Genomic DNA, 18,574 nt, shown 5'->3' on the forward strand with positions numbered 1-18,574 from the left:
CACTGTACCACTGAGCCACCTTCCCAGCCCCCCAGCTCAGAGATTCTTATCTTTAAGAAATTACTCAGAAAAAGCCAGAAGTGGCACTGTGGCTCAAGTGGTAGAGTGCTAGACTTGAACAAAGAAAAGTTCATAACTCCAGTTATGACTACAAAGCTTCTTGGACAGTGTCCCCCTTCCCTTTGTTCTCCTTCATTTTCCCCCTCCTGCTCATACTCACAAGTTACATAGTTAATTTTTTACATAGTATACATTGAATACAATAACTGCATTTACATCACTGGCATCCAGCTGTTTTATTGCTTTTTTGAGATAGGATTGGCATCAAACTCTTGATTTATAGGCATAGGCTGTCATGGTCCAACTGCTAGACCTGAGTTCTTCTGGCTGTTATACTGCTTTAGAAACATGTTCTCTGCAGATCAGTGGATACCAAGAACCACTGCACCTGCTCTTGGGTTTTAGTGACTACATGGTTTAGGGAATCCCTTCTCTAAATGCACTCTCTGGAGGTAGGTTTTCTCTCTCTCTCTTTCTCTCTCTCTCTTTTTTTTTTTTTTTGTTGTTGGTTGTGGGGCTTGAACTCTGGGCCTGGGTGCTGTCCCTCAGCTCTTCAGCTCAAGGTGAGCGCTCTACCATTTGAGCCACAGCACCACTTCTGGTTTTCTGGTGGTTAATTGGAGATAAGATGGACTTTCCTGCCCAGGCTGGCTTTGAATGGTGATCCTCAGATCTCAGCCTCCTGGGTAGCTAGGATTACAGGTGCAAGCCATTGGCGCCTGGCTTAGATTTTCTCTTTTGAGGCCATACCAGACCCACATGTGTCTAAGCTGTTGGACTAGTATATCAGAGCCTTTGATTGGTATGATTTTCTTTGCGGGAAGTATACAAGCAGCCCTATTTCCCTTCTGGAGCATGGTGTTTCTTTCCCTTTCTTTTTCCTTTTCTGTCTTCCTCCCCTCACCCTTCTTTCCTGTTGGCAGTAGTTCTGGGGTTTGGACTCAGGGATTTGTGCTATTAGACCATCAGTTATATCACTTGACCCACACTCCCAGATGGAACATGACAATTTTAGCATAAAAGTAAGTCTCACAGGCTTGGTTTTTGTAGTGACAAGAGGGAAAGCTTGTCCACATTGCTTCCCTTCATTCTAGTTTGCCAACTGGCTTGTGAAGAAGTGGCCTTCCTGCACTGTGGTCTGCTTTTGTTCTTTCTTCCTCTACCAGTACTTGCCAGATGGACATTATTGGCATTTTGAGCAGAACAATTCTTTATTGTTCAGGAGTGTGCAAGGATGGAACTGGATCTAGTATAACCATAGGAATGAATTGGAAGAGGAATTGAAATGGGAATACTATTTTTTTTTGGGGGGGGGTCCGGTCATGGGGCCTGAACTCTGGGCCTGGGCACTGTTCCTCAACTCTTCAGCTCAAGGCTAGCTCTCTACCACTTGAGCCACAGCACCACTTCCGGCTTTTTTCTTTTTGCTTATATGGTGCTGAGGAATTGAACCCAGGGCCTCAGGCATGCAAGGCAAGTGCTCTACCACTGAGCCATCTTCCCAGCCCAGGAATACTATTATAACATATACTTCATTAATTTTTTTTTTTTTTTTTTTTGGTTGGTCGTGGGGCTTGAACTCTGGGCTTGGACGCTGTCCCTACGCTCTTCAGCTCAAGGTGAGCACTCTACCGCTTGAGCCACAGTGCCACTTCCGGTTTTCTAGTGGTCTATTGGAGATAAGAGTCTCACGGACTTTCCTGCCTGAGCGGGCTTTGAATGGCAATCCTCAGATCTCAGCCTCTTGAATAGCTAGGATTACAGGCGTGAGCCACCATCGCCCAGCTTTCATTAATGTTCTACTAGTTTTCCCTCCCAGTTTTGTGTAGGTTTCCACATTATAGTTGTTTTATCTAAATCCTCTAATCTGTGACAATTCCTCAGTTTTTCCTTGTTTTAAACAACTTTGATCCTTTTGAAGGCAGTTGGTCTATTTTGTAGGTAACTTCAATTTGGGTTTGTTTTGTGTGGCATTGTGATTAAAATAAGATCTAAGCACTTGGCTTACCAGGAGCCAAGACACCAACCTTCTCTATGTTCAGATCGTATTAAGGAATTTTGACTTTATCCAGAATAGAAGAAAATTCATAAAGATTTTTAGGCAGGGCTGATGGGAATCAGATGGTTTTGAAAGGTGGCTGTGCTTGCTGTTGGAGAAAAAGGATTGACAGTAAGGAGGGTGTTGGAATGGCCAAGGAAAGAGATGTTAGCTAAGACTTGATTTTTTTTTTGGGGGGGGGGGAGGGTCCAGTAGTGGGGCCTGAACTCTGGGCCTGGGTGCTGTCCCTCAGCTCTTCAGCTCAAGGCTAGCACTCTACCACTTGAGCCACAGAGCCACTTCCAGCTTTTTTCTTTTTGCTTATGTGGTGCTGAGGAATCAAACCCAGGGCCTTAGGCATGCAAGGCAAGCGCTCTTAACACTGAGCCACCTCCCCAGCCATTGAATTATTTATTTATTTTTATTTTATTTTTTTTTTTTTTTGTTGATCCTGGGGTGTGAACTCTGGGCCTGGGCACTGTCCCTCAGCTCTTCAGCTCAAGTCTGTGCCCTTCCACTTGAGCCACAGCACCACTTTTGGCTTTTTCTGCTTATGTGGTGTTGAGGAATCAAACCCACATAACTCATGCATGCAAGGCAAGCACTCTACTACTGAGCTACCTTCCCAGTCCCCGAGACTTGAATTCTTAGGCAAGTAGAGGGAGATAGAAGGGTTGGGGTACTGATCAAGGGGTTTACTTGATAGGGCCTGATCAGACTAATAACTTCTGTGCTGAGAGGGAAGCAAACATAGTTGTAAGCTTTATGACTGAGGCATATGGAGGTTCACTACCCAGTGAGGCCATACTGAAGGGAGGAGTAAGTGGGAGGGAGCAAGTGGATATATGAGGTCTGGGCTGAGCCTGTATATTGGAAGACATTAGCAAAGGCTGATGATAGAAGTTAGTGGGTGACTGATTAATATCCTCTAGAGGGGAGACCCAGCTAGGAAGAACAGAGGAACAGAGATCAGATGTTGGTACACAACCAGGTGGTATCTTGCCTGGTAACAATGCTCACCTGTCTGCTCTCCTCTCAGGGCTAAATGGCATGGCCTACAGTGGCTGGCTACAAGAGTTGTCAGATGCACCAGAAGCCGGGCTCTGGTAGGTCATGTCTGTTGTCCTAGCTACTCAGGTGGCTGAGATCTGAGGATCACAGTTCAAAGCCAATCTGGGCAAGAAAAGGAAAGTCCATGAGACTCTTATCTCCAGTTAACCACAGAAAACCAGAAGTGGTTCTGTGGCTTAAGTGGTAGAGCGCTTACCTTGAGCTGAAGAGCTGAGAGACAGCACCCAGGCCCAGAGTTCAAGCTCTATGACTCAAAAAAAAAAAAAAAAAAGAATGCAGCAGAGGAGGTTTCCTTCTACATGCTTCCCTGCCCTCTTGTAACAGGAGTGATCTGTGGAGGGGGATGTCCCGTGCTTCCTCAAAACCTCACTTTCCTTGTAGGCACAAGAGGAAGCTCGACGAAATAGACTCATGAGAGACATGGCTCAGTTACGACTGCAGGTAGGAATTTGGCCAAATGCTTCTTCCTGCTCTTGTTCTAGAACGCTTTTGTTTAAAGTCACTATCAGATGTGACTTTAACTGAAAATTCATACTTTCTGCCACTGTATCTCTCTGCTTCTTTCTAATCATCTTCCTGATCTCCAGATTAGTGTCTCTACTGCCCAGCCTCTCTCTACTGAGCCTGTGCCCTCTTTCTGCCTCTTATGTCTCTTTCCTTTTTTTTTTTTTTTTTTAAATCTTTCCCTTAAACTTTATTTCTGTTTGTCATCCTCCCTTTCCCCAGCCAGGTTATTGGTACAAATATTTTCCTGTCTCCAGCAATAGGAGGTGCCCTATAATAGCCACTTTGCTACTGGCTGCCTGGTTTCTATTGCTCTCTCCTTCCACTCAGGCTGCAGGGTCCTATGCAACTCCACCTCCTTCTCTTACCAGCTCGAGGTCTCCCAGCTGGAGGGAAGCCTGCAGCAGCCAAAGGCCCAGTCAGCTATGTCTCCCTACCTCGTCCCTGACACCCCAGCCCTCTGCCACCATCTCCCTGTCATCCGCCAGCTGGCCTCTAGTGGTCGCTTCATTGTCATAATCCCAAGGACAGGTAAGTATATTGAGGAGGTAGGGGGACAGATAGAATGTATCTGAAGGGATTGAGAAACCCTTATTTTGGGGCCAGTTTATATAGTGACAGTGGTCAAGTTCTTTTACCTCTGAGCCCCAGTCATTTCATTTGTGAAATGGGGGGTAACAGAGCCGGGTGCTGGTGTCTTACGCCTGTAATCCTAGCTACTTAGGAGGCTGAGATCTGAGGATCATGGTTCAAAGCCAGACCAGGCAGGAAAGTCTATGAGACTCTTTTCTCCAATAAACCATCAGAAAACTGGAAGTGGCACTTTGGCTCATCCATAGAGCGCTTACCTTGAGCTGAAGAGCATAGGGACAGTGCCCAGGCCCACAGTTCAAGCCCTATGACCAACAATAAAAAAAAGAAGAAAGAAAGGAATGGGGGTGGGGAGGGGGGGTAACAGTTTGCAATAAACCCTGCCTTACAAGACAGTGTAGAGAAATGGATATGAAAATGTAAAGCACTTCACAAAACTGCTGTCAGAGGGATCTTATTTCAAAGAAGTTAGAGAGCCTTTTAAGTTTCTTAGGTGGTGCATACCATTGTGAGTCCAGAACTTCTTGCAGAGCCCATGTTGGCAATCTGAGTCCAGTGTTTTGTCCTTCCTCACCCTACCCTGTCCACCAGTGATTGATGGCCTGGATTTACTGAAAAAGGAACACCCAGGGGCCCGGGATGGGATCCGGTACCTGGAAGCAGAGTTTAAGAAAGGAAACAGGTGAGTGCAGGCATACTGGACCTGTGTGGATCTTGTGTCTGTCATCTGGACAACATATGCTTAGGACTAATGAGCTATTTATTTCCTGTAGATAGACACACCTTAATCCCTCCCTAGTTTGCTCATTGCAGCTACCTGAGAAGGGCTACCAAAGACATAATTAGAAGTCAAAATCTTGGTTACTGAACTAGAAGTAATCAGAGGAACCAAGAGCTCGGTGGGTAGCACTGAGTTGCTGTGTGCTTTTTCTTCTAGGATAAGCCTGTTGAGAGATAATATCTACTGGGAGAAAGGCGTGTCCTCCACCCTGACTCTAAGCTGTGGGCTTCTTTGCTGGAGCTCTGCTGAACTAGGGTTAGGACCAGGATCACCTAGGGTGGGAGTTCCTACCTTTATCTGGGGCTTCCTTCCTCTTCACTGAGCTAGGGAGTGGCCAGGTGGAGCAATTCAGGGAGAAGATGGCAGCAGTTGCAGGTGCTCACTCCAGGCCTTCTGATCTTTGGGACTGAAGAAGAATTCAGCAGGGAGTATAAGGGATAGGAAAAGAGTGTCCTCCCCGTTGGCAGACCTGCCTGGCCTGGAAACTATACAAGGCTGGCTTGTTTGGACATTGCCTTCAGAAGCCCTGACTAGAAAAGCATCTGCTGCTTCTGTTCTCCCAGACCTTCCCCTGGGAGGAACCAGACAATCCATTTTATCGGAAGAGGACAGTGAACTGGGCTGTGTCCAGGAAGCCACTTTCAAAATGGCTCCAAATAGCCCTTTCCTGCAAAACCAGGTGCCCAGAGCCACAATAGCCTGCTTTGTTTAAGGTGCCTTCCTGTCCCCTGCCCCTATCTCTGCTTCACTCTGTGGCTCCTTTGCAGGTACATTCGCTGCCAGAAAGAGGTGGGAAAGAGCTTTGAACGGCATAAGCTGAAGAGGCAGGATACAGATGCCTGGTAAAACTTTCAGCCCTTTATCCCAGAGCTTCTATCAGAAGATGGCATTGCTAGCAATTCCAGAACTTCCCCAGGAGCAGGACAGGTCTAGTTGATCCAGCCTTAGAGTCCTCTGCCTCTGCTGGTGGGGTCAGCTGGTCAGCCTTTGAAACCAAGGTGCTTGGGCTTGGCATTCCCACTCAGTGGACCCATCTCTTTTTTTGTTGTTGTTGCTCATGGGGCTTGAACTCAGGGCCTGGGCGCTGTCCTTGAGCTTTTTTGCTCAAGGCTAGTGCTCTGCTACTCTGAGCCACAGCGCCACTTCCAGTTTTCTTTTTCTTTTCTTTTTTTTTTTTTTGATCTGGACGTGGGGCCTGAACCCTGGGCCTGGGCGCTGTCCCTCAGCTCTTCAGCTCAAGGCTAGCACTCTACCACTTGAGCCACAGCGCCACTTCCGGCTTTTTTCTTTTTGCTTATATGGGGCTGAGGAATCGAACCCAGGGCCTTGAGCATGCAAGGCAAGCGCTCTACCACTGAGCCACCTTCCCAGCCCCCCACTTCCAGTTTTCTATTATTTGGAGGTAGGAGTCTCACAGACTTTCCTGCCTGTGGTGGTTGGACTGTGATCCTCAGATCTTAGCCTCCTGAATAGCTAGAATTACGGGTGTGAGCTACTGGCGCCTGGCTGTGGATGCATCTTTGCCTGCTTCCCCTAGTACATCCTCTAGGCCCGTCTTCCAGGACCCATTACCATCAGCTGTCTTCTTTTGTTCTTCCAGGTGTCCCCAGCTGCCCCCTTTCCCTGGAGATCCTCATTTTCAGGTTGTGCTAATACTAGGTCTTCTCCCCTGCCCCAGGACACTCTATAAGATCCTGGATAGCTGCAAACAGCTAACTCTGGCACAGGGGACAGGAGAGGAGGACCCAAGTGGCATGGTGACCATCATCACAGGCCTTCTATTGGACAACCCCAGTGCACTGTCTGGGCCTATGCAGGTGGGTCATGGGCGAAATAGGGACAGGGTGGACTGTGGAGAAGGGGTGCCAGAGAAATCCACTCTCACACACTCCAGACTAGCTGCCTTTTCCCTTCTCTTATCCCGTTCCCAGCCTGCCCCGCAACCTGTTCACAGTTCAGTTCACAGTTCTTCCCATCTTTCCTTCTCTCGTTGCACAGGCAGCCCTGCAGGCCGCTGCCCATGCCAGTGTAGACGTCAAGAATGTTCTGGATTTCTACAAGCAGTGGAAGGAGATTGGTTGAGACTGACCCCAAAGCCCTGTAGTGGGGCTGACTCCAGATCTCTCCTGCTCTCCCTGGCAGCCAGGACCACCACCTGTAGTCAGTCACCCCACCACACGAAGACTCGCACGCACACAGGAAGGAAGCCTAGCTGCACCGAGGCTGCAGGGAGGGCCCAGGATTCAGCTGGGAGGGTGGGGTCCCCCTGTTGCCAAGAAAATGTCAGGAAAGTGAGGGAAGTGCTTGGAGAAGAAGAGGTTTGTGGGTCCCTAGCCAACCTTCCCACCTCAGCCCTGCTGCTGTCCCCCAAGGACAGGTGACAGGCATGGGTATCTGCATTTCATTGGCTCCGTTCCTGGACCCCTGAGGGGCAAAGACAGCAGAAGGGGCCCTTTGTCCTCACCTATGATGCAGGGTAGTTGGGGCCAGGAGTTTGGACCTTCCAGGTCCTGGCGCAATTGGGCAATACCAGGTGTCCTAGTGGTTCTCTGCAGACGCTTCCCCTTCTCAAGGACCACCCTTCCTCTCATCTTTCTTTGGGGGGGGGCAGGGCAACTCTGGAGCCAGCTGAGAAGGCTCTTAAGAAAGCAGAACCTGGAATGGCCTGCACTCAAAGCAAGGCAGGGTTTGTGTTCTCTCCTGCCACAGGGGCCACACACCCAGATGCCACACTTCTGCTTTCAGCCTGCCTCTATACAGCCTTCAAGGCAGGGAGTAGGCCCCACGCAGGGTCACAGGCAGGCTGGCCTGTGTGCTACCATGGGCACCTTGGGCTGCCAGCCCTACAGTTGTGCTTTGTGCTCTTAGCTGCTGTGCTGAGATGGGGTGCCAGTGAGAAGTGAAGCCACCTCCCTTACTATCGAAGGAATACTGAAGACAAAGGGCCAATGTTCTGTTGGAGGCAGGAAGGAGATGCTCTAGAAAGCTGCTGGGTCAGGTTCTCTGTCCTGATGGACTTTCTCTCCTTTTGTCTGTCTCCAGGTCTGGAGGCCTGGTAGGGCTGAGCAAGAGCTGGCTTTGGGAGTGTTGTGAAGAAGTAGGAGCAGAGATCATGAATAGCTCAGGGCAGGGAACGGGTGCTCTGAGGGCAGGGCTGTGGGGGAGGCTTTGGCCAGGGCTGCCTTAGCCTTTCCTCTCAGGCTGGAAGCATGGTGGGACTGGGGGATGGATCTCCATTCTGCCCTCCCCACTCCAATGCTGGCCTCACTTCTAGGGCTACGCTTGGAGAAGCAGACTTCCTGCCTCCCTCTTTGAAGACAGCATGTTTTGGGAAAACATGAGGGCAGTGGGGTCACCCCACCCCCAATTCTTGGCAGAGACTGAGACGCAAGCATCACTTAATAAAGACCCCCAAGCTCATTTGTCTGCTGTACTCTCTGCAGGAGCCTTGCCAGGATGTAGAGGCTACTGAAGGGCACTTCCAAAAGGCCACTTTGAAGTGGACTGGATGGCACAAATGGACAATGGGAGTGAAAGCCCTGGAGATGATTTTGCAATTCCTTTTTTTTTTTTTTTCTCGGTCTTGAGGCTTGAACTCTGGGCTTGGGCACTGCCCCTCAGCTCTTCAGCTCAAGGGGAGCACTCTACCGCTTGAGCCACAGTGCCACTTCTGGTTTTCTGGTGGTTAATTGGAGATAGGAGTCTCACGGACTTTCCTGCCTAGGCTGGCTTTGAATGGTGATCCTCACATCTCAGCCTCCTAGTAGCTAGGATTGCAGGCATGAGCCACCAGTGCCCAGCTGATTTCGCAATTTTTTTTGTTTTTGTCAGTCATGGGGCTTAAACTCGGCCTGGGTGCTATACTTGAGCTCTTCAGCTCAAAGATAGTGCTCTACCACTTTGAGCCACAGCGCCACTTCCAGTTTTCTGGTCGTTAATTGGATATAAGAGTCTTATACATAGACTTTCCTGCCCTGGCTGACCAGTAATTGCAGTCATCAGATCTCAGCCTCCTGAGCAGCTAGGATTGCAGGCATGAGGCACAGGCACCTGGTGCAATTTGTATTTATTTTTTAATGGAGAAATGGTTCTTTTTCCCCCCTCTTTCTCCATTACTGGGGCTTGAACACAACACCTTGCACATGCCAGTTAAGTATCCTGACCAACATCCCTTGTTCCTTTTGAGACAGGGTTAAGTTGTATTATGCAACCCTGTGTCAACATCAGACCTGCCATGGTGCCTTCCTAAGGGTGGTGACCCAAAATAGTTTATAAAACAGTGTGGTTTGGAGATGGTTTGTCCCTTGTCCTCAAGACCTTGAATTAAAGGGAATGGAAAGAACTTCCCTGTTCATGGATTGGTAGAATCAATATTGTGAACATGGCCGTTCTGCCAAAAATGATATACAAATTCAATGCAATCCTCATCAAAATCCAATGATTTTCTTTACTGAGATAGAAAAAAAATCTAGAAATTCATATGGAACAACAAAAGACCTAGAATAACCATAGCAATTCTAAGCAAAAGCAATACGTGTGGTATCATACCACCAGATTTCAAACTACTACAGAGCCATAATAACAAAAACAGCATGGTATTGGGACAAAAATAGACCTGAAGATCCGTGAAACAGATTGGAAGGCCCAGAAATACCACATACTTAAATTAATCTGATATTTAACAAAGGAGCTAAAATGGAAAAAAAACAAAACAGCTTTTTCAACAATTGGTGTTGGGAAAACTGTACAGCCATATGCAGAAAACTAAAAGTGGATCCCTGGCTTGTCACAATGCACTAATATCAATTCAAAGTGGAGGAAAGACCTCAACACCAGACCCGAAACTCTGAAACTACTGTAAGAGAGAGGGGAGACATTAGAACTTCTAGGTATAGGCAGGATCCTCCTGAATAGAGTCCCAGGGATACAACAGATAGGAGAGAGACAGTGGAACTACATTGTTTGTGCACAGCTAAGGGCATAATTACTAAATTAGCCAACCAATTGAGAAAAGATAAAGGCCTAATATCCAGTATATACAAGGAGCTCAAGAAACCCCTCCCAAACAATGCCAATTACTAAATGGCCAAGGGAGCCAAGAAGAGACTTCTCAGAAGAAGAGGTAATGGCAAAGAAACACATGAAATGCTTTATCATTGCTGGCCATAAAGGAAATGCAAATCAAAACCACCCTGAGATATCTTACCGTAGTTAGATTGGCCAGAATTTTGAACAACTGTGTGGGGCGAAAAAGCCCTACTGGATGTAAACTAGTACAACCACTCTGGAAAGCAGTCTGGAGGTTCCTTAAAAAAGTAAACATGGGCCTTCCCTGCAACCTTGCTATACCACTCCTCAGGCTATGGTAAGAACACCTGCATACGCATGTTCATTGCCACACTAATAATAGCCAAGATATGGAAGCAACCCAGATGTATAGTTCAGTTTCTTTGTCCCTCCATTTCTCTGCTTCTCCTTATACTCCCAAAGACATAAACAGAACAACAACTAAAGCAGCCAAAGAAAAAACTTAGTTTCCATTTCCTGGAGTTCATTTTGATAAATATTTTTTAATGATCTGACATAAAGGCATTGTGCCTTTCTGTTCCTTTGTTAAGAGTATCCTCCTGGGCTGGGAAGGTAGCTCAGTGGTAGGGACAGCGCCCAGGCCCAGAGTTCAGGCCCCATGACTGGAACCAAAAAAAAAAAAAAAAAATGGGCACCGGTGGCTCATGCCTGTAATCCTAGCTACTCAGGAGGCTGAGATCCGAGGATTGCGGTTCAAAGCCAGCCAGGGCAGGAAACTCCGTGAGACTCTTATCTCCAATAAACCACTAGAAAACCAGAAGTGGCACTGTGGCTCAAGTGGTCGAGCGCTCACCTTGAGCTGAAGAGTGCAGGGACAGCGCCCAGTCCCAAAGTTCAAGCCCCATGACCAACAACAACATTGTGTGAGAATACCTAGAAGTATTGGTCCTTTCACAAGGGTTTTTCAAGTTAATGTCTGAGGGTAGGTCAGCCTTCTACAGTTTCTGGATGAGCTGGCATTTACCAATGATAACTTGGTCCTGCCTAAGCAGAGCAGGGTGACATAGTTTTGAATATGTATCAAGATTTGTGGGGCTAAGAATGTGGTTTAGTAGTAGCCTAGCATGTATGAAGCCCTGGGTTTGATTCCTCAGTACCACATACACAGAAAAAGCCAGAAGTGGTGCTATGGTTCAAGTGGTAGAGTGCTAGCCTTGAGCAAAAGCAGCTCAGGGACAGTGCCCAGTCCCTGAGTTCAAACCCCAGGACTGGCACAAAGGAAAAAAGATAAAGATAAAACAGCCTGAACTCCTAGGAAAACCTGAAATTGAGTGGTTGAGTGCACAGCTCTGAGGGGATTTGGCACTGTAGAACCAGAGCTGCATCCTGGTTTGACCCCCGACCCTATTCTAGGCAGTCTAAGCACAGTGAGGTTGGGACAAGTGGGCGGGACTGGCTGTGTGCAGGCTGAGTGAGCTGACTGCTAATAGGGCTGGGCCACCCTGTGCTGCTCCCTGGAGGCTGGACAAAGCTAGGATTGTTCCCTGGCTCCTTTTTGTCCCTACTCCCTGCCCAGGCCTGGCCCGCCTCCCCAGCCACTCTTTTCCCCTGTCAGCCTGGCTGCCAAGAGCCAAGGACCGCATCTGCTGACCCACCTTGGGAGACTTATTGCACGCTGGGTAAGGAAGCTCACTAAGGGTCTGACACCTCTTTTGGGGAAACTGAAGTAGCTGCTTCAGCTCCTTGTTTCTATGACAACTGAACACATCTCATTGCACTTTAGGAGTTTCCAAACCCTAGTGTTGAGTGTAGGGATCCTGAGGGGAGATGAACTCCAGCATCCTCTAGCTGCCTCCCCACCCTCCCACAATTTGGCAGAGTGCTCAGGCCAGATCTACCCACCCATTGTTGGAGGGTTAAGGGATTCTCTGGGAGGCTTGTCTGTCCTCTAGGGATATAAGGTAGAGACGAGGTTTATCTTGTTCCTAGCAGGGTCCTGAGCACTGAGCTCAGTGGCAGAGCATCTAGGAACCCACAAGCAGTGTGAGGTCGAGTATGAGCTGCCCAGACATATGGACCGTAAGCCGGACTGACAACAGGAAGGAGGCAGGGCCAACCATGGAGTTGCTGGAAAGTTTTAGCCTAGGGAAGGTCGGGGGAGTGTCCTGTTGTCCCTCCTCTTGGGCAGTGCCGTCCCTGATGGCCCAGCCCCTCTACTGGTGCCAAGGAATGTGCTGGGAGAAGCAGCCAGAGAAGCGGGCGGGGCAGCCGAGTGAAGGCCACCCGGAGGCAGCACCCACAGGTCTGGGCTGAGGGTCAGGGGACTCAGGTGGGATAGGGACTCAGCGCACCAAGGGCACAAGTATGATTCCCTGAGAAAAACCAGATGCCCCACCCCAATTCCTTGTCCTACTGGCAGACATCCTGCTTCTTCAGGAATCTTGCCCCAGGGCATGGGTTTTCTGTGCTCAGCACAGGGAACTACAGGAGTCAGGGCTCTTCCTGAGGCCAAAGCAGGAAGACTGGCTCTAGGGACTGAGAGACCCCTGGCCCCAAACCAGTCTGAGGCTGAGAGCCTCCTCAGCGGGGAACCAAACGACCAGAGGATGGGATGGGGTTGGGGGTTGCTGATATGCTGGCCTGGGAAGCAGGATCAGCATCCCCTGGTTTGAATGCAGTCCTCTTGAGCTCAGTGATCAAGGCCAGTCTAAACCTGGGTAGGGAAGGGTTTATGTCGTGGGGGTGGGGAGTCTTTTATCCTTCCCTACTCTGCCTTCAGGTCAATGTGGAGGTGTTGCCGGGTCTGGGCCGCCATGCTTAGTCTCAAGCTGCCGCAACTCCTTCAAGTCCACCAAGTCCCGCGGGTGAGCCTTAACGGGCTAACTCCTACCCCCAGGGCACAGATGGGGGCAGAAGTTCTTCTCCCTTAACTATTGGGGAGCCCCTCCTGCAAGATAACTCTTCCTCCATGGGAGACTTCCTCTGTTCTCTGAGGCACAAACTGCCATTTCTGCCTTCAACCAGAGTCCTCCTCCCTGTGTGCCCTCCTCAATCCTATCTTGTCCCTTGACTCTTCTTTTTCTTATATGCTCTGTGGGCATTAGGACCTGTGGTTAGGAATTGGATTTTGTGTGGCTTGGGGCCAGCGTGCGCCTCATCGTTATCTTCAGCCCTGTAGGGGCCCAGTAACACCCCCTTTCTCCCTGCCACTGCTACTTTCCCAGGTGTTCTGGGAAGATGGCATAATGTCTGGCTACCGTCGCCCCACCAGCTCAGCCTTGGACTGTGTCCTCAGCATCTTCCAGATGACCAACGAGACAGTCAACATCTGGACTCACTTCCTGCCCACCTGGTGAGAAGCCGCGGCCTCAGGCGCATAGGGGTTCGGCCAGGCCCAGCCCTGCCTGCCCTCGGGGTGCGGGGTCGCGGCCTGAGCACATGCCCGCGGCAGGTACTTCCTGTGGCGGCTCCTGGCGCTGGCAGGGATCCCGGGCTTCTGCGCGGAGCCGTACCACTGGCCGCTGCTGGTCTTCCTGCTGCCTGCCTGCCTCTACCCCTTCGCGTCGTGCTGCGCGCACACCTTCAGCTCCATGTCGCCCCGCGCGCGACACATCTGCTACTTTCTAGACTACGGCGCGCTCAGCCTCTACAGCCTGGGTGAGCCGGACCGCGGCGGGCGGCGGGCAGCGGGCGGCGGGCGGAGCGGTGCCGGAGGGAGGGGTGCGCGAGGCCTCAGCTGCCGCCCGCCTCACCGCAGGCTGCGCCTTCCCCTACGCCGCTTACTCCATGCCGGCCTCCTGGCTGCACAGCCGCCTGCACCAGTTCTTTGTGCCCGCCGCGGCGCTCAACTCCTTCCTCTGCACCAGCCTCTCCTGCTACTCGCGGTAGGTGTTCAAAACGCGCGCATGCGCGGGGCAGGGAACTCCAGGCAGAGGGACCAAAGGGGACAGCTCCACTGCCCTTGAGCAATGCTATTACCATTATCTCCTTTCGTTCTCGAAGCCTCCTGAGAGACAGCTGTCCGCCCATTTCAAAGATGTGACCATTTATTGAAGAATCATGTGACCCAAGGGCTTAGTCGCCAAGTTTCATTCACACCTATTTCAGTCCAAGATGCCCTCCCCTCTCTTGACTCATACCCTGCCAGGGGTGGAGACCAGATCGCCCTTTCTCCTTGCTAGTTTCCCGGAGATGGAGAGCCCTGGGCTTAGTAAGGCCCTCCGCACAGCCGCGTTCGCCTACCCCTTCCTGTTTGACAACCTCCCACTCTTCTACAGGGTAAGAGTGCCGAGGACCTCACTTGAGGCCCTGCCTCCTGTTTAAACTGTCACAGTGCCCGTTCAGACTGGTACTCTGCCTTCAGCCTAATCTCATTTCCAATCCCGAGATCCCTGACGTACCATTTCTGGTCCCACATTCCATACTATCAGCCCTGCTTTCCCTTGGCAGCTCGGATTGTGTTGGGGCAGGGCCCGCAGCTGTGGGCAGGAGACACTGAGCACCAGCCACAGCTACCACCTCCTCTGCGCACTGCTCACCGGCTTCCTCTTTGCTTCACGCCTGCCTGAGCGGCTGGCACCTGGACGCTTTGACTACATAGGTGAGTGTACTGAGCCTAGCCTGGCCTGGAAAAGTGAGGTGGTAACCCAGGAGCACAGAGAATGGGCTGAGTAGTAAATGGGTATTCCAGCCTGAGGAAGGATCCCCTCCCTTTCCTAACATTTTTCCTCTGATGGGCCTGCTCTCACTTTTCAACAAGCAGCAGATGCGTTATTGAATTCAGCTTGGGAATCAGGGTTATTTTTTGTTTTTGTTTTTCCCTCCCCATGGTATAGTGGAGTGGCAGGCAGAGGATGGTGGCTTGCTCTGGGACACAGGGTAAGAACAGCCTTGAGAATGGACCTTACTCTGTCCCATGTTCCTTCTAGGCCACAGCCACCAGCTCTTCCACATCTGTGCAGTACTGGGCACCCACTTCCAGCTGGAGGCCGTGCTTGCTGATATGGGATCTCGCCGAGCCTGGCTGGCCTCACAGGAGCCTCCACTAGGCCTGGAGGGCACAGTAGCCACACTGGGTGTGGCAGTAGCTGGTAACCTGCTTATCATTGCTGCCTTCACAGCCACCTTGCTTCAGGCCCCTAGTACCTGCCCCCTGCTGCAGGGTAGCCTGCTGGATGTGGGATCCCAAGCTAAACAACAGTAAAGTGCATCTCTGACCCTAGCCTAGAGGGATGCAGAGGCCTGGTCCCAGTACTGTAAAGGTATCCAGAGCTGGGCCTGAGTTGGGGACATCTCAGAGCCAAGAATCGATGAGGAGAGGCAAAGGAGAGAGGGCAGAGAAGAGGGAGGCCGAAGGACTGGTAGAGATGGAGAGGGCCCCATGGGCTTCTGATGGAGTGGAGGAAGTATTGAGGGTCTGCGAGGGGAGACTATTTTCAGGCTGGGGCTGTAGGAAGGGAGGTACTGGGGCTTTTTCCTCTTGCCCTGCTTCTGGTGCTCTTGAAGTATGTTCAGCCCAGGGAGAACTGACACAACTAACCCAGGCCACCCTGAATGCTTCTTAATCTGGTGTGTGTGGGGGGGAAGGGGCAGGAAGGGAGATGGAGGGACTGGGGACAGCACGCCCTTGCCTCTACCCACCACCCAATGTGCTCTTTGCTAGAGATGAGTTTGTCCTAGTCACAACTGTGTGCCAGGTGTCCAGGCCTTTGGAGGGCTGGTCTGTTTGGGAGTAGATTGAAGTTGGGAGTCCTAAGATAGGAGGAACCCTGATTACACTTTAGAAAGCCATCAACCATGTTTGGTGGAACAAAACAGATACAATAAATAAGTCAATTGACTTTGGGAAGCAGTTTCTGGAACTGGAGCTGAATCCTTTCCAACGCCAAGCCCTCCCTTCACACTCCACAAACTGGACAGACTCAGACCCTCTGGACTTTATTTTGAAGCAGCTGGGATGTTCACACGTGCAGGGCAGACTGGGAATGAGGAGGGAAGGGTCCCAGAGAGGAGCCAGGCTGCACTAACCACCTACAGTCCATGCCCTAGACCGGGCCATAGAAGCGTTGATAGGCATCTTGGAAGCCGATTTGGTCAGCCAGTTCATCGCAGTTGGGGTTCAATTCACATACCTCCCTCTTGGGCTCCAGGGGATCTGGGTAGGGGGCTGCGGCTCTGAAAAGACCCCAAAGTGGCATTACCACCATGCAAAGGGCCCTCCCCCTCTTCCCGTTGCATTTGGGGCTACAGAGCCTCTACTAGGGAAGACCGCCCTGCTCCATAACCCCTAGCAGCCAAGGGAGGCCACCCTACTGCAGCTTTCCCCTGACATTCTAGAAACAGAGGGCTGGGCCTAGGACCTTCTTTCGGCTTACCCCTGCCCCTGGTCCACGTAGCGTCGGGGTCTCTTCATCAGCTCGCTGCCTTCCTTCTTGGATTTGAAGGCTGTGGAGCAGAGGGGCAGGGATCAGCTGGCTCTTTCTAATGGCCAGACAGAAGGTAGTAGAAGTGGAGAATGGGGTTGAGGAAAGGAGGATAAGGGAGATTGACACGGGTCAGGCCTCGCCCCCTGTACCTGTACCTTTGCCAGACTCTGCACCACTGGGCTTCCCATCTGCAAAGGAAAAGGAACTGGTTTGTACCTGCCCTTTCCTAGGGCCTCAACTTCCTGCTCCCACTTTTCTGGAAATTTGCTCTGCCTTCCTTTCTCTACACAAATTGCCAGAGCTTATAAGAAGATAGCTAGAATACAGAAGGCTGAGAAGTAGGACCATAGTGCTTCTCCCTTATAGCTCAAGGGCAGTCTGGATCGGGGTGCCAATACTCACCTGCCCAGCCAGTGAGACAGAATGCAGCCAAGATCAGCAGGGTGAGGAGAGTGAGAGTTCTCATGGTGTCTGTCAGCACTTCGGCAACGTTAGTGCTCAGGATTCAGCTGACTGCCCCTTGCAGCTACCAGCACTTTATATACCCACTGGGCTGTGCCCCCGTGGTGCAGGCAGGGCAGGGGACACTGCCAGGGCTAATTGGGGGTCATGTGTCTTGGCCCTATAGGCCAAACCCAAAGGATGTTGTGGTTGGGGGCTGTGGCTGCCAGGGCAGGCCCCGAGATTAATGGATGATGGGTGAGAAAGAGGGTGCCAGATTATGATGTCACTCCTACCCCTTCCCTGGGGACTGCTCCACACCCTCTTGCCCCTACTCTTTTCTTAAAAACCAGCAATCTCAGTATAAAGCACTGGCTTGGCCCTAGGGGGAGCCAAGGGGGAGGAAGGGGGCTCAGAGGTCTAAAATAGGTTCAGCAGAGCTAGGCTCCAGTTGTCATAGCCTATGATTTGCACTGTCTGCCCCAGGGCAGGAGCCAAACCCCAGGAAGGGAGTACCAGGCCAGGCAGGCAATGCCCTCATTCACCCTGCAATCTGTTAAAAGGCAGGCTGGTGTGGGGCCACTTCCTGTATAAGTCCTATACATCAGGACTGGAGAAGAGGTCAGGGCAGCACAGGACCAAAACCAAAGCCCACAAATGTGAGACTGGGTGTATGAGGACAACCTCTCCATCTCTGGGGCAGGCTAGGTGACAAGTGTCAGTGTACAGGGGTAAGGCCTTCAGGGAGCAGGGAGATGGAGTCACTTTTAGGTTACCCAGCAATCCGCTAGCCAGTACAGCCTCCCTCGTTAACAGCCGTTGGAGGAACTTGCCCCCTAGTCCCATTCCAAAGTTGATAGGAAGGCCTGTCTACTGACAGAACATTGTGACCTAAAACATCCATCCTACTCAAGAGCTGCCACTGTCTCAGACTAGTGAGAAGAGAGGGTCCTGGCCCCTCTTTGTTTGGCCTGTGTCTTTGCTCACCTACCAACTCACCCATCAGGACTCAGTCTGCCCAACCTGATAGATAAAGCACTGGATGGGGAGGGCTGGCAGGAGGGAAGTATCTGCCTAAATGCAGCTGTTCCTCAGAGAAAAAGGTAAGCTGGGCTCTGTTTATGGGGAGGAGAGCACTTAGCAGGGGTCACTGTGATATCTTCCTGTCCTTGTCTCCTCAGGCAGCTCTAAAAAAGCCTACATATGGGTTAGGGTGAGCCTTCATCAAAAAAGAAAAACTTTTTACCAAATTGGAGCCCACCTCCTTTTCCCTCGGGTCTAGGAAGCACCATCTACCATCTGGTGATCCTGGCTGGAGAAAATTGAAGTAGGGAAAGACACAGTACCCAGGTTTTGTGGAGGGCCCCACTATGTAAAACCCTGCCACCTATGGATACTTTCCCAGAATTAAGCCAATTAGCAAGGAGAAGGGTAGGGTGGGTTGGACAGAGTGATACCTTTGGCAGTTTGTTCTGACCTCAGGAAACACAAGGGTCCTGTTTTCTGATCTGCTGCCCTCTGCACATGATCAGATACAATCCTAGGCCTAGTCTACTCCAGCCTAGAGGTTCCCAGAGCACTGAAGCTAAGGCCTTGACCTTGGCCAAGAGCTAGGGAGCCCAGGAGTGGTCTTGG

At 50.9% G+C, this 18,574-nt stretch overlaps 3 protein-coding genes across 5 annotated transcripts in view; 2 read left to right on the plus strand and 1 right to left on the minus strand.

Moving 5' to 3' along the window:
* Smg5 (SMG5 nonsense mediated mRNA decay factor) overlaps window positions 1-8,465 on the plus strand; it is a 36,754-nt gene extending 28,289 nt beyond the window's left edge. For both annotated transcript variants that reach the window (XM_042681639.1, XM_042681637.1), the window contains exons 17-22: window positions 3,551-3,610; window positions 4,045-4,204; window positions 4,856-4,946; window positions 5,813-5,887; window positions 6,724-6,862; window positions 7,044-8,465. In XM_042681639.1, coding sequence (XP_042537573.1) covers window positions 3,551-3,610; window positions 4,045-4,204; window positions 4,856-4,946; window positions 5,813-5,887; window positions 6,724-6,862; window positions 7,044-7,127 — 609 coding nt within the window. In that variant the 3' untranslated portion in view covers window positions 7,128-8,465. The remainder of the gene's footprint in view (window positions 1-3,550; window positions 3,611-4,044; window positions 4,205-4,855; window positions 4,947-5,812; window positions 5,888-6,723; window positions 6,863-7,043) is intronic.
* Window positions 8,466-12,294: 3,829 nt separating this feature from the next.
* Paqr6 (progestin and adipoQ receptor family member 6) lies at window positions 12,295-15,891 on the plus strand. Its single transcript, XM_042681939.1, has 8 exons — window positions 12,295-12,375; window positions 12,853-12,937; window positions 13,298-13,425; window positions 13,525-13,730; window positions 13,831-13,957; window positions 14,255-14,351; window positions 14,523-14,673; window positions 15,002-15,891. The coding sequence occupies exons 2-8, from the start codon at window positions 12,857-12,859 to the stop codon at window positions 15,274-15,276; spliced, it is 1,065 nt and encodes a 354-aa protein (XP_042537873.1). The 5' UTR covers window positions 12,295-12,375; window positions 12,853-12,856; the 3' UTR covers window positions 15,277-15,891.
* Window positions 15,892-15,994: 103 nt separating this feature from the next.
* On the minus strand, window positions 15,995-18,532 carry LOC122109315 (bone gamma-carboxyglutamate protein). 2 transcript variants are annotated; one of them, XM_042681573.1, is made up of 4 exons: window positions 16,901-18,532; window positions 16,654-16,686; window positions 16,448-16,517; window positions 15,995-16,247 (listed from the first exon to the last, which is right to left on the minus strand). In XM_042681573.1, the coding sequence occupies exons 1-4, from the start codon at window positions 16,962-16,964 to the stop codon at window positions 16,118-16,120; spliced, it is 297 nt and encodes a 98-aa protein (XP_042537507.1). In that variant the 5' UTR covers window positions 16,965-18,532; the 3' UTR covers window positions 15,995-16,117. The 2 variants fall into 2 exon arrangements, with proteins under 2 accessions (XP_042537507.1, XP_042537506.1); XM_042681572.1 differs by having other exon boundaries at window positions 16,648-16,686.
* Window positions 18,533-18,574: the final 42 nt, after the last annotated feature.

The sequence above is a fragment of the Dipodomys spectabilis genome, unplaced genomic scaffold (genome assembly GCF_019054845.1).
Source record: "Dipodomys spectabilis isolate Male_0828 unplaced genomic scaffold, ASM1905484v1 ptg000069l, whole genome shotgun sequence".
Classification (NCBI taxonomy): Eukaryota; Metazoa; Chordata; class Mammalia; order Rodentia; family Heteromyidae; genus Dipodomys; species Dipodomys spectabilis.